This window comes from Rhinolophus hipposideros (genome assembly GCF_964194185.1).
Source record: "Rhinolophus hipposideros genome assembly, chromosome: 8".
NCBI lineage: Eukaryota > Metazoa > Chordata > Mammalia > Chiroptera > Rhinolophidae > Rhinolophus > Rhinolophus hipposideros.
The window spans coordinates 78,162,365-78,188,927 of NC_138054.1; the positions used below are offsets into that span (position 1 = coordinate 78,162,365).

Sequence of the window (26,563 nt, forward strand, 5' to 3'; positions counted from 1 at the left end):
CCACCGCAAACACCCCTAGCCCCAGCCTCCCCACGCTATTTCTCCACTCTCCCTCGGGAATGCCCTTCCCCACCTTGCATGGCTAATGCCTCCTCACCCCTACACCTCGGCTCAGGTATCCCCTTCTTAGAAAGGCTTTCCTCAATGTCTTCATAAACCTGCTCACAGTCCTTCCCCACAGGGTGACCGTGAGGAGCGAGTGAGATAAGGCACACGCCCCACCTGGCCCAGTGGCCTCCCTCCCGCGAGGAGTGCTCAGTGGCAGGCGTCCTGCCATTGCTGGGTGCGTGCCTGCCATTGGATGCTCTGACGTGGTTAAAAGAATCTGTCGGCCTCCCCAGCTGGGCGGTCGGCTCTCTGTGGAGAGGGACCATGTATGATTCACATTTTATGTCCAGTACATGTATGGCACTCAGCAGACGCCCAGGAAATCCTGAATGAATGAAAGGAAAACAGGTTTGAGCTGCACTTGGGAAGGGCCTGGAATATGAAGCCAAAGAATTTGGACTTCGTCATAGGATTGCAAGGTGTGTGTGTGTGACGTGGCCGAGGGCTTCACTGCCAGGTGTGTGCAGAAGGAAGCCAGGTCACCAGGAGTTCCACAGATGACTGAGACATGACACCTCCTGGGGGTATGTGCATAGTCTCTCAGGGGACCTCGACTGCCACGGACAGTTCTCATTGGAGATCCCACTGCTTTCTAGCTGCTGTGTGTGTGTTGTGTCTTCCCTAGCACCGTGGGATACGCTGGCAGAGGCACAGGAATGGGAATCAGACAACGTGGACCTGCCATTAGCTCAGGACACATCACTTTCCCCTGTGGGTCCTCAGTCTTCCGAGGGACAATGCAAAAGGGGAGCACAAGCTGGTGCCCATGAGCCCTAGAGCGAAGGTGGGTTCTGCTGCTTTTTGCCCATGTCAACACTCTCGTCACAGCTGGCAGCAGGAGCAGCACCCTGCACGCCAGGACATGATCGTGAACTGGGGGAGGCTGCGAGGCTGGGCCTGACGGGCAGCTCACATTCCCACTGGGAAGAATCGCACTGGAGGAGTCTCTCCCACTGGGGAGAATCTAGACCTGCCACTTCCCTCCCACTGAGGAAAGAGTGGGATTCAGGCAGTAGACAGGACAAGCCACTCCAGAGCCCAGGCGGAGGGGCTGGCAGCTGCCTGAGTTCTCAGAGATTCGCTAGGGTCAGTGCCAGCAGGAACCTGGTGGAGTCCTGGCTGTGAGGTCCTAGTGGCAGGAAGTCTTGGCCTCCCCTGGTGCCCTGAAGCTCAGCTCCAAACGGGAGTGGGGAGCAGCCATGAGCAGAAGCCTGGGATGGGGCTGCAGCCCCACTTCCTCCTTCACCTCTCTAAGCTGCAATTTCTGTGGTTGCAAATAGGCTAAAAAGAGGATTCAAGGAGAGAAAAGAATGGAAACACACTTAGCTTATGCAAGTTGGGAATGTTATCACCTGGAAAAATACACAATCACCAAAAAAAGCCCACAGAAAACCTGAGATAATCCCAGCTCACCAAAGCCAAGGAAGGAGGATGGCGGGCGCCCGGATGAGCAGGGCTTTGTAACCCTCCCTCTGCTGTTTAGCTGGCAGCAGATTCATATTTTATTAATATGAAACAGTTTTTCACGTGTGACTGACTTGGCCCAGCCCTGTGACCCCTGGCACAGCCTGAAAAGAAAATTATGCTTCTCGGCAGGGGCTCCCCTGTAATTTGCCAAGGTAGCTGTTCAGGCTGGGAAGCCACACCCTTCTCCTTTTTATGGGTTTTGCTGCATTGTCCTGGAGCAGCTAAGGCCAGCAGCAGGGTAGTTTATCTCTTTGCCCAGTCAGGCCTTGCAATTAAAAGCAGTAACAGTTATTAAACTGTCTCTTCCCGGGGCCACAATCTGTAATTCAAACCTTCATTTTCTTCCCGCACTCTGTGATTTGGAAGTGTGTTTGGTTAAAAACACTTTGCATTTCTGTAAGTAGATTTTGCAGGAAGCCACTCAGGAGTGAGGTCATGGGTGGGGTGGGCGACAAGTGCTAGGTGGAATTTTCTGGGGCCTGTGGACCTGCAGATCTCAGAGGCGTGGGGTTGGAAGGACAAAGCTGTGCGTCCCTGCCAGCCCTGCCTGCATCCTTTTACTGATGGGCACTCATTACTTTCTGGGACAACCCATCTCATCTCTGGCAGATGGCCTGGGATCTGTTTCCTGCAGCATCTGAGCATTACTCCCACATCACTCCACGGTACACAATGAACGTATCTCGAGCTCTTCTCCCATTTTGCAGGAGAGGAGACCAAGGCACACGGAGATAAAATGAACTCCCCCCAGCCATGCAGTAATGACTCACGTTTACTCTGCCCCTGAGCCCTTGTTGATGCCAGCACAACTGAGGCTGCTGGCGGGGGAAAGAAAGAGTGGTCCTTGTGTGGGCAGAGGCAGTGGAGGCGGGGACTCTGCGAAGCCCCTTGAGCGGGGCCAATGGAACCTCCTGCCACCAAGGTGTGCTATGACCACATGACCAGGGCCTTGAGTAGGTAGGCAAGGCGGAGCAGGGCTTCTTGACAGGGGGGCAATGCCAGGGGCCTGGGAAACTTTCCAACTCTCTCCCTCCTGAGCGTCTCCCCAAAACCCATTTTGTTTCAGTGGGTGGAGCTGGGGGCTGTGAATGAGGCTCCAGGGGGGCCAGGTGTCCGACAACCATTTGGTTGAGAAACAAGCCTCTGAATGGAGAATAGCAGGAAATCCCAGGACTGATTCTTGCAAGTGTATGATACAGAGGTGAATTCATAGTTTTTATATTGCTGTATAGTTAGGCTCTGCTTAAAACCGAAAAAAAAAAAAATTAAAGCGGGAGGTGGGGAACCAGATTGAAGGGTCTAGAAGAGGATACACGGCCTTTCTGGAGCCCGTTCTGGGGTAGGCAGCTCTACCTAGAACAGGGGTGTCCAACCTGCGGCCCACGGGCCAACTGCGGCCCGCGAGCCATTGTTAATTGGCCTGCAGCAAATTCCAAAAATATATTTAGTTTACTTAAATAAACCAGGTGAGGCAATACATACTTCACCTCGAGTGAGTGGCCCGGCTGTTTGTGTATTTTACCGCATATGGCCCTTGGTGAAAACCATTGAAAAAAGTTTGGACACCCCTGAGTCCTAGAACATTCCTGAACGGTTAGGGGATGATGAAGGAGGTTTTGGCAGATACCAGAGATGGAAGGCTGTGGCCCTGATGGAGACAGCTAGTGTGAGGGGGACGCACAGGGCAGGGCCTGACTGCCAGCAGCCATCACATCCGTCACCAGAGCAATGACAACCATAATGAAAACTCCCCAAGTTGCCCAGCAGGGTGTGTGTGTGTGTGGGGGGGAGGTATCCAGGAGCAGCAGTCGCAGCCTTACTGGTACGTGGCTCTGATAAAGCATCACCCCTCCGTTGGCCCAGGTGCCTGCACGGGGCTGGGCAGGAGCCAGCGGGGGAGGGGCGGCCGTGTGTCTGTACTCACGTTGCATCCAGTTCCCGCTCACTGGACTGAGGAAATTGGGGTAGAGGCCAAATGGCTTATCGATCTTCCTGAGGACCTTTCGGATGTGCCTGACCTGCCGAGAGATGGACACCAGTCGCACCTTCACTTTCCTGAAGAAGCCGGCCCACTTCCAGCCCGCCGAGGACCCCGGCCGCTGGTTCAGATCCAGAGTAAACCGTCCCAAGGAGGGAGGAAGGGAGGCCTGCATAGCCAACAGCAGGCGCCAACCTGGAGCTGGTGGGAAGGCCTTGACCTTGTGCCAGGTGTGGGCTCAGCAGGACATGGCCACAGGGAGGCCACACCCATCAATCACCTCTGCACTGGTCGCTCTGCCCGAGGCCTGGTAAGCCCCCCATCTGCACCCGGACCCACCCCTTCCTCACTGAGTGCCTCTCTTGGGGATGGGTCTTTTCAGGAGGGCAGATTCGTATACGGGATAGTCGCTGTTTCGCAGGTGCTAGGTACAATGTCCTTTTTAATAGGTCAGAAATGGTCAAATATTGGCAATTTCATATGGTGCAGCCTGGTAATATGTTATTTTACCTGACACTATAGGGACCACTCCAGAGGAGAGGCCTGGGCTCTTCAATGTCCCGATGCCCTCACAAACATCTCAAGGTTAACACCTCTCAGTTCCCCTGAGCCAGACCCGTTACATACAGTATCTCCAACCAGCAGAACAGCCTGCCCGGTATTATTATCCCAGTTTCACAGACAAGACACCTGAATCGTAGAGGTTTGGTGACATGCCTGTGGTCACACACTATGTAAGTGGCAGAGCCAGGACACGAGTCAGGTCTTGTATGACCGCATGGAGCAGCCCCTGGGTCCAACAGGAACCAGGATGGAGATGGTGTAGTAACAACATATAGAAGAGGAATCTGGATTTGCAACCTTTGGGCTACAAAAGCAGTAAGGCTTTATCTCTCAGTGTCTGCACTCTGGCAGTACATGAAATCCTCCCAGTACAGAGTCTGCCTGGAGAAAAAGGCCCTCGGGGACAGCGCAATATCGTGCTCACAGATTTATCGACAGGGCGAGCAGGGACAGAAGCCTTTTAGCTGTCAGACCTTTCTTTCCAGGGGACAGCATTTGCTTTGCCACATCAGATTTCATATCCATTTATGTTAATGGAATCCATTCTGGGGGACGAGAATGCACTTGTACCTGACTTATTCTCGACTGTCCTGGTGGTGAGCAGTGAAGCAGGCTGAATTACCTCCCCTGGAGGGTGCGGGCGCTTTTAGAATTTGGGCCAATTTGTTGACTGCCAATAATCGCCTCTGTGGGAGGCATAACTGGGGGATGAAAATAGCTGGAGAATGTAAATGTAGAGAGAGACAGAGAGAGGGGCGGGTGGACTCTAGAGAAAAAGCCTGAAGCCTGCTGTCCTAATCTGGTCTTGAAAGAATATGGGCTTCAAAGCCAAAAAATCCTGGACTTGAATCTTGGCTTTGTCACTTACCAGATGGATGACCCAGGACAAGTGACTTAACCTCTCTGAGTCTCAGTTTCCTCCTCTGTAAAATGGGGATGACAGGAAGACCCACTCAGGGCTGTCGGGAGGGTCAGAGACACTATAAGGTGCCCAGCACGTAGTAGGTGCTCAGGCAGTGGTGGCGAGTCTCCCCAGACTAGTCAGGGACTACAGTGAGCACCTCATCCCTCCGTTCTGAGCCGGCCACAATATTCCTGGAGGAGTTGACTTAAGAGCAATGGAAACAGGGAAGCTGGGGGGAGGTAGGGTATGGAGGTGGGAAAAAGGACCAGCAGATAAGGGGAGTGGGATTAGACTAATTCCATGAACTTACAAGGGGGGGTGTCACAGGATGACAGAGTCCTCACCAAATAAGAAAAAGGTTTTGAAAGAAGGTCTGACAATGTGATGGGCTGTATAAGGGTGGCAATGCGGCCCGATGCAGAGGAAGGAAGGGATCAAGGGGTTGAGGTCTTTTTGAGCGTTTTCTCAAGAACGCATGGGTGGATTCCCACAGTGAATAAGCAGTAGTCCTAAACTTGACATCATAAAGCAAATGGGGGTGGGGTGGCCGGATGGCACAGTTAGCTAGAGCGTGAGCTATGAACAACAGGGTTGCCGGTTCGATTCCCACATGGGCCAGGGAGATGCACCCGCCACAACTAGATTGAAGACAATGAGCTGCTACTGAGCCTCTGGAGGGGCAGCTGGATGGCTCAGGTGGTTAGAGCGCGAGCTCTCAACAACAGGGTTGCCGGTTCAATTCCCGCATAGGATGGTAGGCTGTGCCCCTGCAACTAAAGATTGAAAACGGCAACTGGACTTGAAGCTGAGCTTCGCCCTCCAAAACTAGATTGAAGGACAACGACCTGGAGCTGATGGGCCCTGGAGAAACACTGTTCCCCAATATTTTCCAATAAAATTGAGGAAAAAAAAAAAGCAAATGGGTGCGTATTAAAAATGCCGATTCCTGGGTGAAGCCAGGCGCCAGGTGATGCTTTGAGGCTAACACAAGACTGGGCGACACTGGGTAGATGTGGATCTTGGAGCTCCTATTCCCCCGGGCACCCTAAGAGGTTAATGTTTGGTGGTGGGGAAGAGAGAGGGAAAAGAGAAAGCTTTGTGAGTGGAGGCCTTAGAAGGGTTCTTCTTAGAGGGTGGGGCTTCATCTCACAAGGCAGAACTCAGGAAGGGATGGCTGCTGATGGAGCTTGAGTGCCATCTGAGGGTGCTGTGTGTACACTTTCCTTCTTTGGGTTTAGGGTTAGACCCATGGAGACATTTCCAAACAGTGGGATTGCTAAGGGCTGTGACACGGAGGAACTGCTCCTTCCGGAAGGCCTGGAAGAGGGAGGAACAGGCTGCTGTCAGGATGGATGACAGCCTGCACCCCATCTCTCAAGCCCCCTTGTGGTCTTAGCTGGCCCAGTAACAGTGAGAAGGAACAGACGTGTGGCTCTGCTGTAGAGTGAAATCGCTTTGCCAGCCTGCTGACAGCATGAGCTAGACGGGCATCTGGAAGGAAAAGGCAGGCAGATCTCACACAAAAACGTTAAATGTCTTTGGAAAGGGGGCTTTTGCAGCGGTGGCCAATTATTGCCCATGTGAGCTGGTGCATAGACTTCAGCTGTTGCACTTTCTCCAGATTTCACACATGTGTGATTGCCACGGAGCTGCCACATACCAGTGAGAACCTTCTCCCAGGCAGCTTTGTCTCTTCCTTGGGCTCTATAGGAGTCTGACTATCCTTCTTGCTTGTTTTCCCTGTCACCTGGGATTGGGTACAATCAGGTCTTCCACAAGTAACTAGTATCAGGGCTTGTGGGTTTCCCACCCACAGTCCTGCTGATCTATGATCCACTTCCCTGTGGCCTGGGCTGGGCTGGGTGCTCATCCTTCTGCCCCCTGCGGGGAGATGAGGGAGGAGCCGTTTGGGGCAGGAGCGAAGGGGAAGGGGGAAAACTTGCCTTTTCAGCGAAGATCTGGTTACCAGAGAGCTCAGTGAGGTGTAGGAACTCCAAGTGCAGGGACCCAAACTCCGCCAGAATGCTGCTGCTCCCGGCCATGGCCCAGCCCCAGCTCCTGTTGGAGCCACTGAAAAGAGAGAAGCAGTCCTGGTCACCGCCCCTGCTGCCGGCTAGCTCTTTTGCTGAGACTCACGTGACTGCTTAGTGGGGAAGCGTGGACTTTGTGCCAGGCGGTGACCTGGGACCTTCCTTTCCGCCACACAATCTGTTAGTCCTCCGCGGGGATCAGTACTATTAGGTTGGTGCAAAAATAATTGCAGTTTAAAAGGTTAAAAACAATTGCAAAGGGGGCGGCCGGTTAGTTCAGTTGGTTGGAGCGCGGTGCTCTTAGCACCAGGGTTGCCGGTTTGATCCCCACATGGGCCACTGTGAGCTGCACCCTCCACAACTAGACTGAAACAACTACTTGACTTGGAGCTGATGGGTCCTGGAAAAACACACTTAGATAAATAAAAGTAAAAAAAAAATGCAAAAACCGCAATTACTTTTGCACTAAAAGGCCCATGTGACTGATGAGGACACTGAGATGAAGTGACTTGTTGAATGTCACTGGAACCCAGTCCTGTCTGGCTTGCAACATTCTTTGTCCCGGTAAGACTTGCGGGCTTGAGAAGGACAGCAGCAGAGCTGTCTTGGCGGCCAAGACCTGGCACGTGTGTTACACTCAATTTATCGGTGATATCGATAAAGCTGTCAGGGATCACGCAGACCCCACAGACGCCCTACTTCTGTCCTCTGGCCGAAAGCAACCCAATTGCTCAGTGAGCTGGGTCTAAACAGGGGCAGATGAAAAGCAGGGACCCCACCTGGACATATTTCTCTTGCCCAACACTGTCTTTGCTGCCCAAGGACACACAACGGCCCCACACCTGACAGGCAGGCGGCTTAGGTATGACCACACACCTGGAGTGGCGAGACCCTGGGGAAGCAGCGGGTAGGAATAAGAGAAGCAGGGGCTCTTGGAACAAAGATTTCCTTAGCCGTGAACTACGCACTTCTCATGAACACCTTAGATAAAGTCAAATTAGGTATTACTAGCATGGCCACCTCACTGGAGAAGACTGCCAGATAACCACTTCAAGTCCTAGGTGCTTTCAAGGAGGAAGAGGGCAGGGCCTCAGGTAACCCTCCCATCTGCCCCTTTTATTGACAAGGAAAACAAGGCATGGGACAGTGACGTCACCCTCCTGAGATCACACAGCAAGGGGCGCAGCGGGGACCCAATGCTGGTCAGACGCCAGAGTTTGTCCTAACCACCGTGCGGTGGGCCTCACTTTTAATTATATAATAAGCCACTGCCTTTCCAGGTGCTTCACTTGAAATCTCCCCGGGAGCTGCAGCCAGGAGGTGCAGGTTCAAGTGTGTTAGCTGAGAGGACCCGGGCAAACCATTCCTCCTGTGTACCTTAGTTTCTGTACCCGACAAACTGGGTCAAGATAACACCTCCCAGTCTCCCTCCTAGAAAGAAGAGGAAGGTGAAGAATGGGGGTGGCCTTGGGCAAGCTGCTCCCTTTCCCTGTGCCTCACTTTCCTCAACTGTATCATGATAATCTTTTCTATCAGACATTTGGGGCAACTAGGGGGACAGGGGTCAACCTCCCTCTTCTGGGAGGTTGGTGGACAGGTTGTGGGGAGTGAGCTCCCCATGTGTAGAAGCTCTGAGGTGCAGTTAGTGTGGGGCAGGATGGGGGGCTGTGTCTGCCGGGTGGGGGGGCTCTGGGAAGCTCTGGCTTCCCAAGAACTGGTCCCTGTGTGTCCCTGTCCTCCAAGAACAAGACCTAGGAAAGCAGGCAGGGGTCTGGGAGGTGTGGTTTGCCACCTCAGGGGTGGGGTGTTTTTCCTGGGGTGGGGCTGGGGCTCCCCTTCTTCTAAACTCCATTCTTTGGCCTGGATGTGGTTTCCTGGGAAGTAGGGAAGCTCACCAGTCTCCCAGCTTCCTGAAACAGATGGAGGACTTGTGTTTTGGGATCTTTGGGGGTAAGTGACCTCAGTAATCGTAGAGACAACCACTGGTCCCTACTTCCTTGGGTATTTCCCTGACTTGGGCGTACGGGGCACAGGGGGAGAGATGGGCTCCATAGAGAGGGGAAACTTGGCTCCTGGATAATAAATAAAACAGCTTCCGTTTATGGCAGTCACTGGGGCAAGCTGTTCATATTGTTATTTCATTTAAAGCCCAAAGGTAAAGCATCATTAATTCCAATATGCAAAGGAAGAAACTGAAGTTCAGAGGGAAGTGAATTGTCAAAGGTCAGAGCCAGTAGGTGGTGAAGGTGGGCACTTCCCTAAGGGGTTCTCCTTCCCAGATGGCCTCACATCCACCCAGAGGGAAGTGGAAGCTGTCCCCACTCTGTCCCTTTTCCCAAAAGAGACTTTTCTCTTTTCTCTGCAGCTTGTGATCTTAGTGGGCAGAGGGTTTCCTGAATAATTGATGCTTCCTGCCCTTGCAGAGAAATTCAAGGTAAAAAAACCCCACAAAACCACCAGCCACCAGGCCAGCTGTCTTTTGTTCTCATTTCCCCCCTAATGAACCTCTCTTTCCTCTCCTCCTCCTCCCAACACTCACCCTCCCAAGTGGGCTTCCTGTAGTGGAGCTGCACTGGCAGACAGGCCATGCCAGCCAGGGCAGAGGTGGGCACCTTCCCTCTCGTCTGCCTGCCTGTCTTCAAATGCCAGCTCCCTGTTCCCAGCTCAGTGACCTTAGGCAGGTCGGTTAATTTCTCTAGACCTCAGTTTCCTCATCCATTAAATGACGGGACCCACACCTCATAGCGTTATTGGTAAGCTGTAAATTATGCATGTAATTACTGTTATTTTATCATTATGTAATTATGCACATGTAAATTGTGTTGTGTGAGTTATGAAGTTCCTGATATGTGCCAGGCAGCTGTTGTATCTTATTTCACCTTCACATCCAACTTCAGAGGGTAGACATCATGATCCTTATTTCACAGGCGAAGATATTCAGGCTGAGAGGAGGTGATACTTTTTCCAAGGTCACACAGTAAGTGACAGAGCTGGTAGAGCTGAGTCTAAATCCAAATCCTAGATACTTCGTGCTTCAAATGTCTCCTCTCTGGGCAGCATCTAGAGCCCAGGAGATTCTCCCATCAGCCCCGTGAGGCAATGGGCTAATGAAAACTCCGTCCTCTGCTCCCCTCCTACTTTGAAGCCTGCAAGTGGGTCTGCAGCCTGTGTTCGATTCCCCTGGTGGGAGGGGCTGCTCCACAATGGCCCTTCCCAGCCTGGCAGAAGCTTCTAGGTGTGTGTGCACTCCTGTGTACTGTGTAATTGTTAACTTTGGAGCCAGACTGACCTGGATTCTGATTCTAACTTTGCTTTACTGCTCTGTGAACTTGAGTAAGTTACCTCACCTCTCTGATCTTCAGTTTCTTCACTGGTAAAAAGGGGTCCATATGGCTGCTGTGAGGTTGGAAAGAGAGAATCTATGTCATGTGCTCGCATCGTGCCTGGCACACAGTGGACGCTTGATAAACAGTAGCCATTATTAAGATGTGTACATCAGTGTGTATATGCGTGTATATGCATATTTATTTTTATGTGTGAACTGTGCACATATGTACGGATGTGAGAGTGTGTGTGACAAAGGCGAGTTTGTGTATCTGAGCCTTCGTGATTTCGATGAGTGGCAGTAGGGTGTAATGTGTTTGAGAGAGCAAGTGACAGATTGAGTCAGCTGCAGAGGTCTGTGGACTGGCCACTGTCACTCTTACAGATAGACTAGTGTTCCCTGAAGGTCACAGGTCACAGCTGCCCCTGCCTCTGCCTCCCAGGCCGGACTGCACAGACACACCTCCCCATCAGGGAGGAGGGACAGTCACGCTTACTTGGGGACCACCTCCCCTCAGGGTCCTCCTTTGGGGGCAGGGCCTAGTTATCTCCCCCTGCTGCTGGAGCCCACAGCCAGCTGTGCCCAGAGCGGGGGCAGCAGTGTGTCCCCCCACCCACCCAGTGCTCCAAAGAGCAAAGCCAGTGACACCCAGGCTGGATAAATCCCTGACATCCTTCCTTCCTGTGGAACAGGCAGGCACTTTTGCAAAGACTCTTACCTAGCAAATGGAAGAGGGGTGTTGCCAGGAAATAAGCATACGCAAACACGTGTGCACAGCGTTGGCAGCACGCAAACAGCCTAAAAATAAATGTGCTTTCTTAGTCAGAAACGACAGGATCTATGATGGGTCAAGTTGGGCTCTGAGGGACCTGGGTAAGGCAGACAGCCAGGGCTGTGGTGTAGGGCTCAGGGGAAGGTGGTGCGCACACAGTGGGGAGGGATGCCTGAGCTGGGGTCCCATCCCAGGTCCTGCACAGGGAGGCCTGAGAAGCTGGATCCAGGAGAGGGAGCTGGAAAGACAGCATGTTTATGTCTCGCTGCACGACAGCTGGCCACGTTCCTACAGGCTCCGTGTTTGTGGAGAAGGAATCTGAGCAGACATCCAAGTGCCCGGCTCTGAGGAGTCAACCCTGCCACCAAGAAGGGGATTCGATCAGTCCTGAGGGCCCCTCCTTGGCCCACGGTGAGATTTAAGAGCCGTCACACCCCAGGAATGCTTTCCAACCAGAGGACAGTAGGTGACGATGCCAAGTCCTCCCTTCTCTGCAAGGACCAGGAGGGGGCGCTGAAGCAATTCAGGCAACATAAGGGCGGGACGTCCCAGGACAGAGAGGGAGCGGTGGCCACTCTCACCTGGGCCCAGGGCCCCTGCCTCCACTCCAGCATCTTCCTTCTCTTCCTGGCAGAGGCTGAAGCTACTGTTGGACTGAGAGCCCTGAGATAAGAAATCACTTCAGGAGGTAGAAGAGGGGAGTCTGATGCAATGGAAATATTACAGCTTCCCTTCAGGCCTGGGGTTGTACGAGGGTCCGAGGATGGTCCCAGACAGCTCCCTGGGTGCCCACTACAAGGACTCCCAGGGGTGTGCTACCCTCAGCACAGGGGCATCTCCTCTTGGTTGGAGGGCACATCTGGAGGGCTGAGAGCTAAGGCTGTGCCGTGGGATGATCCCAGAGGAACAGCTGCCTCGTCCCATCCCTAGAGGATCAGGCCTCGTGTGTCCGAAATCCCAAGGACCAGGTTTGGTGACAAGCACCAGCCCAGGAGAGCCCTTGGCTAAGGCTCATTTTCACTCTGCCACTGACTGGCTGTGATTCCAGAGACTGGTATCATTCTCTCCCTGCACCTTGGTTTCCATGCAGACGCACAAGTGGAAAAGCAGAAGGCATCCTACCTTTTGAAGTTCACAATGCCTTTTGGAATTCCCGTGGGGGTGTTGAAGGCTGGCAGGAGTTTTTCTCCAAGCTTGATGGCCTTTATTCGGAACACCTGAAAGGGTCAAAGGGCATTGTGGGTGGGGGCTGAGTGGGGTGCAGTCACTGTAAGAAGCTGCTGCTGGCAGATAAACCTGCCGTTGCTGCCTGGCCCGGAGTGGGAGGTGGCGCTACGTTAGGCTCTGAGGTGGGACCGGCCTGGATGTGAGCCTGGTTCAAGGACTCCTGGCGCTGTGGCCTGACGTGAGGCTCCTTTCTCTGAGCCTCACTTTGCTTGGTCATAAAACGAGCACAGGGTTGCCTTCCTCAGTGGGTTGCTGGGAGGAATAAAAATTAAACAATGGTTGTAAAGCACTTACCACAGTGCCAGGCTCAATGGTTATAACTGTGATTAGGGTGACAATTGGGAAGATGGAGCAGTCAGGGCAGTGGGTCACCAAGGGTCAGTGCCTACTCACACTGCAGGACCAGGACATCACAGGCTGAGCGCATGGGAAACACATTGGGACTGAGGATAGAAAGCACTGGACTGGGAGCCCAGACCCCCACTGGTTCCAGTCCTGTCCCACAGCTTGGTGGCTATGTTCTCAGCAAACCATGGCCTCCCTCTGGGAAACTCTTTCCCATTTGTAAGTGTGTGTGTGTGTGTGTGTGTGTGTGTGTGTGTGTGTGTGCTTTTCCCCTTTCACATTCAGATTCTACCCACTGTTTCCATTTTACAGATGGAAATACCGGGAGAAGAATGGCTTGTCTTAGACCACCTGCTCCTGCCCGACCTGATCCTCTCAAACTGTCCTTCTGTAAATCTGAATTCAAAAGCACCTGTGGTCTTCTGACTCAGCAGTTTCCCTCCTAGGAATTTATTCTAAGGAGATAAATAATAAAGAATGTTGGAAAGTTTTCACTTTACGACAATTTATTCCAGCATTGTTTAGAATAGGGACATAGTTACACGACAGCTTATCCATGCAATGGAGCACCACTGAAGTGACGCTGTAGAAGAATATTTAACAGCAGAGAAAGGGCTTATAATCTATTAAGAGAAAAATATATCAAAATAGTATAATTCAATTGTTGTAAAAATTATACACATATGGATGTGTGAGGAAACGATGGGAAGGGAATACGCCCCGATATTAACAATGGTCTCCTGGGAGGGGTAGGCTCATGGAAGATTTTTATTTTCTTCTTTTGGCTTCTTTCTATTTTTTTGGTGCCATTTTTATAATAAAAACAAACCCACAATAAACATCATTCATCTTTTAAAAGATGAGATGCAAGTCCCTAAGCAACAGCTCTGGGTGGGACAATACGTTTCCTTTCACTTCTGGAGCTTGAGGGTGACCCAGTTTGCTGACCTCCTTTGTGTAGTTTCAAAACAAAGTCCTCTTGAAGTTCCCCCCACCCCAACACATGCAATTTAAAAGTGCTGAGGCAACTGTTTAGGGAATACAGTGGGGAGGAATTTGGGAACACTGGGAAGTGGATTAGAGGACTCTGAGGGGCCTCTGAGGGGTGGGCATAGTCCTTGCTTAGAAAGGGAGAGAGGGAGGGAAAGAGGGACGGAAGGAGGAAAGAAGATGGGAGGAGTGAAGGAGAGGGAAGGAGGGAAGGTGGGAGGGAGGAAGGCAGGGAAGAGGGGAGGAGTGAAGGAGAGGAAGGGAGGGAGGGAAGGAAAGAAGGAGGGAGGGAGGGAGGAAGGGAGGAAGAAGATGGGAGGAGCGAAGGAGAGGGAGGGAGGGAGGAGGGAAGGAGGGAAAGGAATAGCCACATGGGGCCTGGCAGTGATGGGCAAGAGAAGATGACAAAGTCAGTGCCACATAGTGGGTCCCAGAAGTGGGCACAGGGCCAGCCATGTCAGAATCCCTGGGGGGAACTTGTCTAGAATCCAGATTCCAAAGCCTCTGTCACCCCAGCAGCCACTGGTTTAGCAACAACTAAGGCTGTCATTTGAGGCTCCTAATATCTTCACTGACCCCTGGAGGCCGAGCCCAGAGGTACAGAGGGACCCACAGGAACCTGAGCCCAAAGCCGAGGCTCCAGGCTGCTCTCTCCGGAGGACTCCAAGCCCCTCTCTGCCAGCAAACCATGTCTCCTCCTTTCCAAGGCCCTGCTGCAGGCCAGCAGTGCAAGGTCTCAGCCATCCCGGGGATGATGCTGAGTGACGGTGTGCGGACAAGAGTGGGACCAGTGGGAAGGAACACTGATCCTTCTGGTCATCTTGGAAGTGAGTGGGTGTGCAACAGGTTCTGAACCCAATTCCAATGTGTGTGTGGAGGAGTTCCCCCACACCACCAAGCAATTCCCCAGATACCACCTGGGTCTCTAAAGATTCAACTCAGTTCTGACGCTGTCTCCATGGAGACAGCATCTAATTCCATAAGTTAAGGGTTCAGTCTTACAGGACTGTCCCCTATCTCCCACACATACTTCAGACACCAATCAAACGTGCAGGTTGTTAGCTGTACTTCTGACTAACTGGCTATAAATAAAAGGTTCCCATGAAACCCTCCTTGGGTTTAATTTGCTAGAGAGGTTCACAGAACTCAGAGAAACATTTACTTACTGGGCCAGGCTGATCGAGGGCTCCACCCCAGGCCCATTGCGGAGAGGGTCAGGAATTAACCCAACACAGCCCCCAGAGACTGTGTGACCTGAGCAAGCGAGTTCTCTCTGCATCTCAGGTTCTACATCTGCCTATCGGTGAAAATGTCACCTCATGGGGCCGTCTGAGGCAGCGAGGACACCGTGCACATGCAGCATGGCGTGCCACGTGGAGGTGCTGGGAACGGAGAGGGACCAAGAAGGAGTGGCTGGAGGCCAGGGGCTACACTGCGAACCCCAGGAATTCTGAGCCACTTGGGCCTCTGCATGGGCCTCTTGAACTATTTCTAAGTCACAGGTACTGCTATCCACATTCCACAGTTTGGAAAGCCAGGTTCACGGTCCTTTCTAGGAAGCTGAGGCCTCAGAACAAATTCTCAGAATCACAGACACCTCAGAGGAGGGAGGGAAAGACAAGCAGGGGGTCTGAGGAGCGTTGGCTCCTTCCTGAATCACTGGCCCCACACGAGTCCCGCTGCATCGCTCCCCGCTTTCCCTGGGTCCCACATCCACCTCCCATGACCTAGGCAGGAAGTAGGCAAGTGTCTGTGAAGAACGCAGATGCCTTTTTCTGCTCCATATGTCATTGTCCTGTCCGGGGGTTTCCATATGAAATTCAGGCCTCAGGTGGCTCAAAGCCGAGGGCTCCCATCTATAATTATTTGGGGACAAACTGGAGCAAGTGGTAATCTCTGCTGAGGAGATTATGATCATGGAGAGAGGCCTAAAGCGAATGGAGAGATAAAGCACATGACAGTTCCCTCTAAACTCTTGACTTCAGCCCGTGCGCCTTAAATTGAGGGGGAGCAGGAATGACTTTATCAGACAGCTGTAGAGGTGAAGCGGGATTTTCCCGCTGCTTGCTGGCCTCACCTCCATGAGCCCCCACAGGCATAATTATTCATTTCTGGGTGGACAGAGAGGGGGAAGTATGAAGAAAGTAAGGGGGCCAGGCCAGGCGTCCAGCCCCAGGTCAGCGGTTGTGCTGAGCAGTACACCCTCTGGGTACTAGGGAATACAGCTGACCCACGTCCTGGGGGTTTGGCCAACCTCACCACCAGACACTCGGCTGTGCTTTCACGGGAGCCCACGGAGAGGATGAAGAGGTCTCCCATTTGCACAGAGCTCTGTGGTTTTCAAAATTTTCTGGCAATGCAGCCCTGGGGTCGGACCCTTTTCCTCCGGCCCCATTTCACAAGACTTTGACCCAATGGGGGATTAGGACCATCCCCATGGTGGGCCAGAAAGTGAGGCCCAAGGATGGGAGAAGGAACTTGCTCCAGGTCACAGGCAAGTGTGGTGTGAGGATGAGGTCCAGGTTTTCTGACTGTGCCCAGGGCCTTCCTTCTGGAAGCCAATGCAGTGCACACGGCTAAGGCCTGGTACTTACAACATGTGGCTGCTCCATCTCCCCTACTTTTCCCTTGAGACCTAGAGCTGGTCGCTGGTCCAGGAGGGGAGGGCAAGGGTCTGTGAATAGGCGAAGGGAAGGCCAAGAGGTCTGAGGGTGGAAGTGGGGAAACAGTGATCTTGGCTTCATCAATCCTGAGAATGAACACCTGCAAAAACAGCAGCTCCACAAGCCCGTGCCGAGCCCAGGCATTGCTGCGTGGAAGGAGTAGACCCAGTTGTTGCCCTTAGAGAATTTCCTACCAACTGCGGAAGCTGGTGGGCTCCCCTGGGCAGCGGAAGGGAAGCATTCGACAGAAGAGTAGGAAGAGGCCGCGGGTGGCACCGTGGAGGTGGGAGACATGGGAGACAGGGGAGGCCCTGAGCAAATCCCCATGGATCCCTGTTTCCTCACTGGTGAAATGAGGGGATGGGATCAGAAGTTCTCCCAAGCCTTTCCAGCCTGGGTGGTCCAGGGGCCTGGAAGCAGCAACTCACCTCCTCTCCTGTCAGGTAGAAGGCTGAGAGGAGTCCCCCGATGTACCGGATATTCACCTCAAATAGGGAGGCTTCTCCACTCTGCAGGGCAGAGAGAAAGAGGGAGGGCAGGAGGGACGCTTGTGAGATGCCCACGGGGCTCCTGGAGAGGGGCCACATGGGCCAACGCCCCGCCCCTGCTGATCTGGCCACACACACCTGGGTTTGGTGGTGGTTTTCAGAGCAAAAGAGGACAGAGGGATTGTCACCTGCCTGGCAGCTGCTACCCACACATTTACAGCCTTCCAAAGAAACACTGGGTTTGGCTCCGGTCCCCAGGCCTTGCCCGAGGCCAGCGGAGCAAAGTTATGTCCCGGATGCTCTCCAGGGAGCTTAAAAACCGGGTGGGCAGCTGCTGGCTGAAGCTTAGCCCAAGGGGAGGCAAATCCTCTATCTGGCCACCTGCCCTTCCCTGCAGAACCCCCTCAGCTCAGCAGGAGGATGGTGTGGCCCTTCTTTGGGGTGACAGGGCAAGAGGACCTTTCTTAGAGAAGGTTCTGGGGCAGACAGGGCAGGGCTAGGGCTGACAGGAAGGGGAGCCACGCAGATACTTTTGGTAACTGGCAATTTCTCTGCCTCAGCTCTGTAGCCCTCGGGGCACGTCCACCCTGGCCTTAATCATTGTTATTTTATTTTTGAAGTCTGGTCTGCAAATCAGGGTTGTTGGGGCATCATGCCAAGGACCAGAGCTGGGTTAAAATCCCACCTGAGCCACTTATTTGGCTTTGGGACTTCAGGCAAGCTGTTTAGCCTTTTCCTGCCTGAGTTCTTCATCTCGAGCAGGGCAGATCTGAGATGCTGAGCGCTGCACCCCAGTGCCTTCTGGAAGCCAAGGGGTGGCTTCAGAAAGGTGCCTGTTACTTCATCCTTTGCCCCCAGGGCTGTGCGTGGCACACTTCCCACTTCATGGTTTTTTATTACTGATAAGAACAATGATCATCCCTTTATGTGGGGAACTGTTCCCTCCACAGAGCACTTGCCAAGCCACTCTCTTTTAGCCTTATACTGCTCGGTGAGGTCATCATTCCCATTTTTCAAATGAGAAAGCCAAGGCTCAGAGAGGTGGAGTGACCCCATCTTACTTTCTTCCAGGGACACTCCCTAACCTTCTGCAGCCTGCCCAGGCTCTGCTGGCCCTGCCCCCACCAGGCACCTTGGGCAGCTGCCTGATGCCCACTCTGTACCTACTATCTGCAGAAGAACAAGGTGGGTCTGTGAAGACACCTCCCGTCTCCAGCCTCAGCCGTTTCTCCCAATTGATACAGCAGGAAATGGGATTCTAAACTTCCTCCTCACAGGCCACCGGAAGTCATAACAAGCCTCAAAGTAATCGTGATGATGATAATGACACCACTTACATCTGTATCGGACTTTATGGTGTCATAAAATGCTCTTACAACCTCCGATGGTAATGCTCACAAGCCTCTGAATTAGGGCTCATTACTGTTGCTGTTGTGTCGCTCCCCTCTGGGAGTTGGAGAAGCTAAGGCTCAGGGAGGTTAAGTGACTTTTCCCAGGCTACGTACTCGAGTCAGGGAAGCACTTTATCTCTCTGCCCTGCTCTCTGCTGACAGGGCTTCACGTCTGCCATGAGCTGCAGGAGCTGTCCCCATTCACACCGGGACCTGTCACTCATGGAGCCCCAGATGGAGCCCCAGTGTGTTTTGATGTAACTCCTCACCCTCCATCTGTCTCCCCAAATCCATCTAAAGCCTCTCCCCATGCTGAGCTGAGGCCTTCAGGATAAGTCAATTACTTTGGCCTGGGCTAGGAGGTCACTGGGGGTGGGGTCTGGTATTTAACGTTTTTGTGCCGTCCAGACACATTCCCATCCCTTCCCCAAGGTTCTGGTCCCTGACCAGGGAAGCCTGCGAGGTTGGAAACCAAGTGGGTCCGGACCCGGTCCGGGGCCTCTAACCAGAATGCGCCCCCTCCCGTCACCTATCTCAAGAGGGCAGCACAGGGGGGTCCAGGTTAGAGCAGCTCCAAGCAGATAGTCACTTCCCCCATTGCTGCTGTTCTGTGTGACAGATTCAGTCCTAGAAGGGACTTCCGGGGCGTAAGCAATGTACCTGGCACCCCGGGAGGGGAAGGAACGGCCATGGCTATTTTTCCTCCTAGGGGAGGAGGGCAGGCTGGTAAACACTCGTGGGCAGGCAAGGGTGGGGGTGCCCCTCACCTTAAGGCCAGTTTTAGGGAAGGGGACTTGGCACAGAGTGCTTGGAGCCCCGGCTCTGGACCTGCTCTGCTGTGAGGCCTAGGGCCAGGGCCTCCACACGTCTGGGTCTCAGGTGGAGCTGGCCATTGACCTCTCGGGCCACTGGTGGCCCTAACGCCCCGAGGGGCTCTGACTCACCACGTTCAGGTGGAAGTTCTCTTCAACCCATGCCTTGGCCTCCTGGAACTCCTCCTTCAGCTCCATGAGGTAGAGGGTGTCAAGGGAGTCAATGACGGTCGCCCCGCTGAGGCCTCCTGCAGCACAGGACCAAGGGCGTGACCCAGGGCCATTCTTATCCTCTCCATCCCAGCCACACCAGCCATCACTGCTGGGCATCTCTAAATGCCTGGGCAGGCGCCAAGGACAAGGCTGGCCCAGGCGAGCTCCAGGGAGACTCCAGTGCCACCAGCCTTCAAAGGCCAGTCCAGGACCCAGTGTCCCCCTGGGGGCTGCTTCCCTCTCAGGGCAGTAAAGAGCAGGAGGCAGGCAGGGGAGGCCAAGCTCACGGGCTGAGCCACTTCCCAGACCTTGGGCCACTTGTGTCTGCCCGCAAATTCTCCATCAGTGCCAGTCAGACGCCCCTCTTTTCTGTGGTGCTGGGGAGGGATGAACCGACATTTGGCCTACACAATCTCAGCAAGCGAGCCAGGCCTCTGACTCTTCGATTCCATTCCTTATTTCTTTCTAAGAAAAGGGTGTTTATACATATTTATTTAGGAAGGTATTTATTGCAGTGGCAGACATAATGGGGAAAAGTTGGGGGGAAAACTCCAGGTTCAACAGTAGGGGGTGAGTTATAAATTGTGGCTCAAATATAAAATAGGACACTATTCACCATCCACACAGGTGAGACAGACCTGTATTTATTGAAGAGATATCCATGAAATCTGTTACATTAAAAAAAGAAAAAGTAGACTGCAAGGAAAAAAACAAAGAAAAATGCGTATCGTTTCTTTATTCCAAATGTGGATGTGTATGCACACAACTAAGTCTTGCAGGGTTTGAATCAGTGGTTAGCTCTGAGGGCTGGGATTACAGATGCTTTCTGATTTCTTCACTCATGGGTCGTTTCTATAATATCAGAAATTTGTTTCTGTTTTTTTGTTTTTCGGTTTTGTTTTTTAAAAGGCAACAAAGATTGGGTGAAGAAACCAAAGAAATGCACAGACCAAAGATTTTCACGGCCACTCTTACTCGAGGCCAGTGAGTACACAAGCTCGAGCTATGAGACCTGAGTCCTGCCACTAGACTTTCGACTCTTGTCCTGGAGGTAAAGGCTGAGCAAACTGTGCAAAAACGACAGTATTCCACATCACAAACTGGGCGGGAGAATGATGAGAAACATCTCCCCATGTGGCACAACCAAAGCCTGGAATGTAGAGGAGTGAATGAAGGATGGGAAAAAGATGTGCTGGTGTCTTCTGGAGGGCTTCCTGGAAGAGGTGGCTGCTGCCTCCCATCAACTCCTTACAACTACAGTTGTTGCAGGCAGCAGCAATTTCCTGTAGGGACCAAAAGATAGCTTAAGAGGAGTAACTGTTCCCTCAGTGTCCTCCTTGCAGGGAGCAAAGTACTGAGAACCAAAGGCTCTGCTTTTCCCAGTGGAACTCTAGAGCTTGCTGACAGCCCTGAGCCCCACTTGAATCTCAAGCACGGCTCTGCGGGTACTCCTACATTCAGAGTTAGTGTCTAATCTCCTTAATTAGTGTTTCCCTAACTGTTCACTTGTGTTGACTTTGCAGACAGAGAATCCTTCTGAGCCTCAAACACTTAACCACCTCTCCAGGCAGGGCAAGGTCTGCTAAAGGGTATGGCCAGGAAAAGGATGGGAGGGAGATCAGGGAGAAGTAGGGAGAAAGATAAGGCTGGACGGTTTTCAAGGAAGAGCAGAAGGAGGGGAGGGCTGGAGAAGCGAGGGGCTTCCCAATCCAGAGTCACCATTCTGGGATGGCTTCGGTATTTGAATTGAAGTGAATTTCCAGAATGTCAACCCCTCCTACACTGAAGGATTGGTAGGAAAACATACCCAAGCCAAATCCAGTCGATCCTTTCCTGATTTATCCCAGCTGCTTCCCCCCGTAGGTGTCAAAGACTGGATATGGTTCACGGGAACTCTGCACCCTCCTGAGGTGCAGGCATGGGACACTGAGGTGTCATACACCGACAGAACCAAGACACGTCCAGGCCACAGAGCGCCGGCTCCGAAACTCGGGTCCCCTGTTATACCATGGGCCCTCAAACCTTATTTTTTAAGGGCCTGGAGGGATTTTCGAGATCCGGCTGCCCCGTCCCTTCATTTCATAGATGAGGGCCCCAGAGTGGATTTGGGATGGCCAAAGATTGGGTTTAGACCAAGGGAGGAATGGAGCCCCAGCCCTGGACAAGTGTAATGTATTTTCCACGACAAGGGTGGCCTCTCAATTCCCCGTGAACACAAGTTCACCACTGGGGCAGGAGGCCGCTCAGAGCAGGGAAGGCTGGATGAGGAGTCCGAGCTGTGAGTCTTCAAGGCCAAGGGAGAGGCAGCCCAGAGTATCTGATTCCTGATTCCTGCCCTGGGCTGCCTGGTATTTTCACCCCATGGGCCCTGCTTCTCCTGGGCTGAGTCTGAGCCTGAGGCCCCAGGGCCTCAGCTGGGCCAGGGAGGGCAGCCAGGGCTCCTTGTGACCAGCTCTCCTTCCCAAATGCTCCAGGGGCACCGGCTGAGAAGGCAGCTCACTAAGAGATTGGTTGGCAATGCTCTGCCCATGCTCTCAGGTTCCTGACTCCTTGTCTCGGTGGCTCTCTTCCCCTCACACCCACCTACCACACAGCTGGGCTGCAGGCCAGCAAGGCACTTATTGGAAAGCCTTTCATTCCAGGCCAGAGGTTACCCAGAGGCCAGGCTGGGCCTGAGAGGAGGCCCTATCCTGAATTCAACTCTATCTGCACCTGTAGCCGACCTGGGCAGCTCCCCGAGGGGAAACGGCATATGCCCATTCAGTAAGGAGGCACATGATTTATACGCAAAGAGCCAACAGGGCACAAAAGTCAGGCAGCCGGCTTGGACTGGGCCTGGGCCTGCGCCTGGGACGGCCTTCAACTCCTTCAACTCCAGCTCTGAACCCTTTGCTGTTCACAAAGGACCCCCTCCCCTTCCCCTTCCTGCCAGGGCAGGGGGGCAGTGAGGGTGTTACAAGTATACATCTCTGGGTTCGAATCCCAGGCTGGGCCAGCAACATTATCTGCTCAAAGTGTCAAAGTTCTCATCTGTAAATGAGGTTAAGACCACTGGGCCAGGGTATCGGGGGGCCACCGCCAGTTCCTGAGTCTGGATAGAAGCATTACATACAAGCCTGGCCTAAATACATCTGATACAGACATCTGTACGTGCCTGGCACAGAGCAAACACTTGACAAATCAGTTCATTGGTTATTTCTGGGGTCCCTTAGCTCACTTTGAAACATGGCCTAGCCAGGGAGACGCAGGTTCAAACCCGGCTCCATCGCGTACAAGATGTGTGCCACATCAAGTCACTGTACCTCTCGGAGTCTCATGTTCCTCATCTGTAAAATGGGGATGACAGTAGGACCTACCTCATAAGGCTGCAGGAAGGGTTAAATGCGGCAGTGGGTAGAAAATAGCCACAGTGCCGGGCACATGTGAGATTTACCTAATAAACAGAAGTGTGGAGCTCCTTGCCCCTCCACAGTCTGGCCCTGGGCAGTCTTCTGGGGTCACAGAGGCCCGTGGTGCACTACTCCTGCACTACTGGCCTCTCCCCTGCCTTGCAGGCAGTGTGGGCATGAGACTGCAATCTGCAAAACCTTGGGCCTAATTAAAAGAAAATCGTCCCGTGGGTCTGCTGCTGAGGCCAACAACATACCTGACCCGGTAGGTACCTGCCTCCGAAAGAGTCTTCTTTCCTTTCCCTCCAGTTGACCCTGTAAATTGTTGCCTGACCTGTCTTCCTAAAACCAGATCCCACTGTGTCCCTCCGCAGCTCAGGGACCTGCAATGGCTTTGCAGTACCAGTGCAATGGGCGGGAGGAGGATTTGAAACCTTTTGGGTCTGACTCCAAAGGATCCTGGCTAATCTCATCTCCCATCAAGCTCTGCTTCCTGGAAATGCATTGCAAGCTCCTGTCTCCATACCTTTGCCTGTGTGGTCTCCTTTGGCTACTCCTTGCATCTGGGCATACTCCAAGGCCACACATACTTCCAAGTCCATCTTCCACCGGCAGCCATCCCTGATTCTACCCAGCAAACCTCCTGCCCCGAGAGCTCCCACAGCACTTTCTTGGGCCTCCCTCCCATTCAGGCACCCACCACTCCTGCCCTGCACCATGGGGCTTTGTCTCACCCTCTAACTAGACTGTGAACTTCTTGAAGCCAAAGGTTCCCACTGCCTCTCGCGCCCCTTCCCTGCCTTGTCTCCAAACAGCTCCAAAGGGCAGAGCTCCCAACCCAAATGGGCCACTCATCATTCCCTGTGGCCTCTTCACAGGCCCTGACTTCTGTGACAGTTCTACAAATAGCTAAGAATTGCCTTCCCATCTCACCTTCTCCTGTGGAAATCTAGAGCCCACCCCAAATACCTCCTTGTTATTGCGACCTTCACCCACCCCACGGTCTGCATGAAGTCTCACCCTCCCCTGACTCTCCTCCACGAGAACTGCTCCCTGGCCCTTCGGGCCCACACTGGAGGCCCCCACTCTATCTACCCCCATCTCTAGCATAAGTGCTCCGTCATTCCTATCACCCCACAAAGGAACCGTCCGTTTACTCCCCCTGTCCCTCCATAACAGCAGGGGCTCCAGTCTCCTCAGTCATCTCTGTGCTCAAGAAACAGCTGTAAGTGAAGTGGGATGGCAGGAGGGCGGGATGCCAGGCTCGTGGCCCCTGGTGCCTGCACTTACTCCCTGGCATCAGGCTTGCTGCCTGCTGGCTCTTGGCCTTCAGGATGCTGCTTTTCCTCTTGCCCTGTGATCGTTTCTTCCCAGACTCCTTTGCGAGTTCTTTCTCTTCTCCGAACGTCTGAAGACTGGGGTGCCCAGGACTCCATCTTTGGACATTTTCTCTGTCCTCCTTCATTCTCTTAGTGATTCAATGTGGCCTCAGAGTTTAAATACCCTCCACATGCTGATGACTCCCAGATTTTAATTTCTAGCCAGGACGTAGTCCTAAACCCAGATCTGCTTATCTAACAACTCCCCACTCACATTTCCACGTGGAGCTCCACAGGCAGCTCACGTTCAACTTGTCTGAAAGCAAATCCTGCTCCTCCTTCCAAAACTGTTCCTCCCACAGTCTTCCCACCTCGCTTACTGCCCAGACCCTCCTCCCAAGAGCTGTGGCCCCAAACCCTTGACTGGCTCCCATATCTGGTCCTGCTGCAAATCTGGTGGCTCCAGATTTCCAGACTCCGCCCACTTCTCACCTCCTGATGCTACCACCTTTAAAAATGCAAGTCGTGTCATGCCACTCCTCTGCTCCAAACCCTCCCATGGTCCCATCGGACTCGGACTCGAGGCTGGTGACCTGGCTCTGGCTTCTCTCCCCCTGCCCAGCCTCTCACTCTCCACTCCTGTCACTTGCTGCTCCTAGAGCCCTCCAACCCTGCTCTCCACTTAGGCCTGGACCTGTGATTGTTCTGCTGAAATAGTCCCATTGCCCTTTCTTACCCTCTTAATTTTTCCAAAGCACCTTCATCCCAGGGATGTTACACGTGGGTCTGCTTCCTGTTTACTGTCCTCCCCTGACGGAGCGTGAGCTCCTGGGGGGAGGTCTGTTTTCTTCACTGCTGTCCTCCGCTGCCTAGAACACTTTTCAGCCCATCACAGGTGCCCGATTGGTATTTGGGAATGAAGGGTCCCCTCTCCCTGGGGGAGGCTTCGAGGTGGCTGTGGCTCACTCCCATCTCTCAAGATGGCTCCCAGAGGCATCAAAGGTAATCACTTGGTTGAACAAACTGAGCCCACTGTGTGGGCATCTGCGGTGACCATATCCAGGGCAGCTCCGCCGTCTGCTCTGCACCATTGCTCTGCGTGAAGCTCTTTGCTGTATGTGTGTCAGTCATTACAAGGACCAGACCCCAGCTCCTGTGACCTCCTCCCGGGGGCTGCCCGTCCAGGAACCACCGTGCTCTGCTGGACGTCGGCTTCTATCGCCCCTCCTGACTCTGCCATATTAATGACAGTGAGGTTTTTATCTGATGTTATATTAGCAAAGAGAAATGGGTCAGGCTGGGCAACATAAGCTCCAGGAAGAACATTTAGAAGAAAAAAACCACCCAAGGCATAGCCTATTACTGCAATATCCCCAGAGCCATACACTAATGGTTGCATTTAATTTAATGGGGTAATCCACAGAGATTTCTTCATCTGTAAAGAAACAACACAAATGTTTTTCTCAGCTTCCACAGAAACCAGTGTGGCTGTGTGGCAGGATGTATTTCCCAAAGACACTGCCACATACATCTCATGCACAAGAGGATCTCCTCCTGGGGCTCCTCTCCTTGAACCTGGGCAGACCTTTGTGACAACCTGGAACAACAGGACAAGGCAGAAGGGCCATGTGCTATTTTCCAGGCCCAGAGCTTAAGAAACTGGCAGTTTGTACTTCCTGTCTGTTACAATGCTGGCCCTTGGAACCAGTCGGCAGGCTGTGAAGAAGCCCACAAGGAGAGAACACATGGAGAAGGCACGTGAATGTTTTCTGACTGACAGCCCATCTGAGCTCCAGCCAATGGCCGGCATCAATTTCAGATACGTGAGTGAAAAAGCTTCCAGATGGTTCCAGCTGTGAAGTCACTCCCAGGCTTCAAGCCTTCCCAGACAAGGGCCCATACATGGTGGTAGAGAGATAAGCTATCCCCATGGTGCCCTTTCTGAATCCTGACCTGCTGAATCTGTGAGCATAATAAAATAATTGTTCTGAGCCACTACGATTCGGAGTAATTTGTTATGCAGCAGGAGCAACTGGAATGTTCTGCCACGTGGGTTTCTAGGAAGATTAATTAAAGTGATATCCCCATACCCCAAACGACATTGTTTAAAACCACATCATCTTGTATGGCGAGGTCTCTGGCCGCAAGAAATCTTGTAGGGATTAGGACATCTTTGTTTCTATCAGGTCTGGCTATTGTTGTTTTTGTTTTCCTTAGTTTTTCTTCCAGTAGGAATATTTTCCTATGATGGCTATTTCCTGGGTCACATAAAGTGGTGTTCAGAGGCTAAGCGTTTCCAGGCAGAGATTTCTTGGAGCCTCTGAAAGGACTAAAAGTATTTTTTTTAGGAACTATTCCTGGAGCCCAACAGAATGCTCTTACTAGAGGTTGATTAATAAAAGATGATCAGATTTGACCATGTCATCGCCCTTTTTAAAAGCGGTCAATGCCTGCTGTGCTCCAAGTTCAAAGTCCCGGGCACAGCGTGCAGGGTGCCTGTGGTCCAGGCTTTGGCAACCTCTTAGGCCTCACTTCTTTCTCCATGTGATGCCCTACCCACACCAGACCCCGAGCAGCT

The 26,563-nt window shown here is 52.8% G+C and overlaps 1 protein-coding gene across 1 annotated transcript in view; it reads right to left on the bottom strand.

Annotated features, from left to right (window-relative positions):
- MAN1C1 (mannosidase alpha class 1C member 1) overlaps window positions 1-26,563 on the bottom strand; it is a 128,006-nt gene that overhangs the window by 13,250 nt on the left and 88,193 nt on the right. Inside the window, exons 3-7 of the mRNA XM_081056340.1 lie at window positions 19,197-19,312; window positions 16,802-16,882; window positions 12,271-12,365; window positions 6,965-7,091; window positions 3,500-3,593 (exon numbers count right to left, since the gene is read on the bottom strand). Coding sequence (XP_080912466.1) covers window positions 3,500-3,593; window positions 6,965-7,091; window positions 12,271-12,365; window positions 16,802-16,882; window positions 19,197-19,312 — 513 coding nt within the window. The remainder of the gene's footprint in view (window positions 1-3,499; window positions 3,594-6,964; window positions 7,092-12,270; window positions 12,366-16,801; window positions 16,883-19,196; window positions 19,313-26,563) is intronic.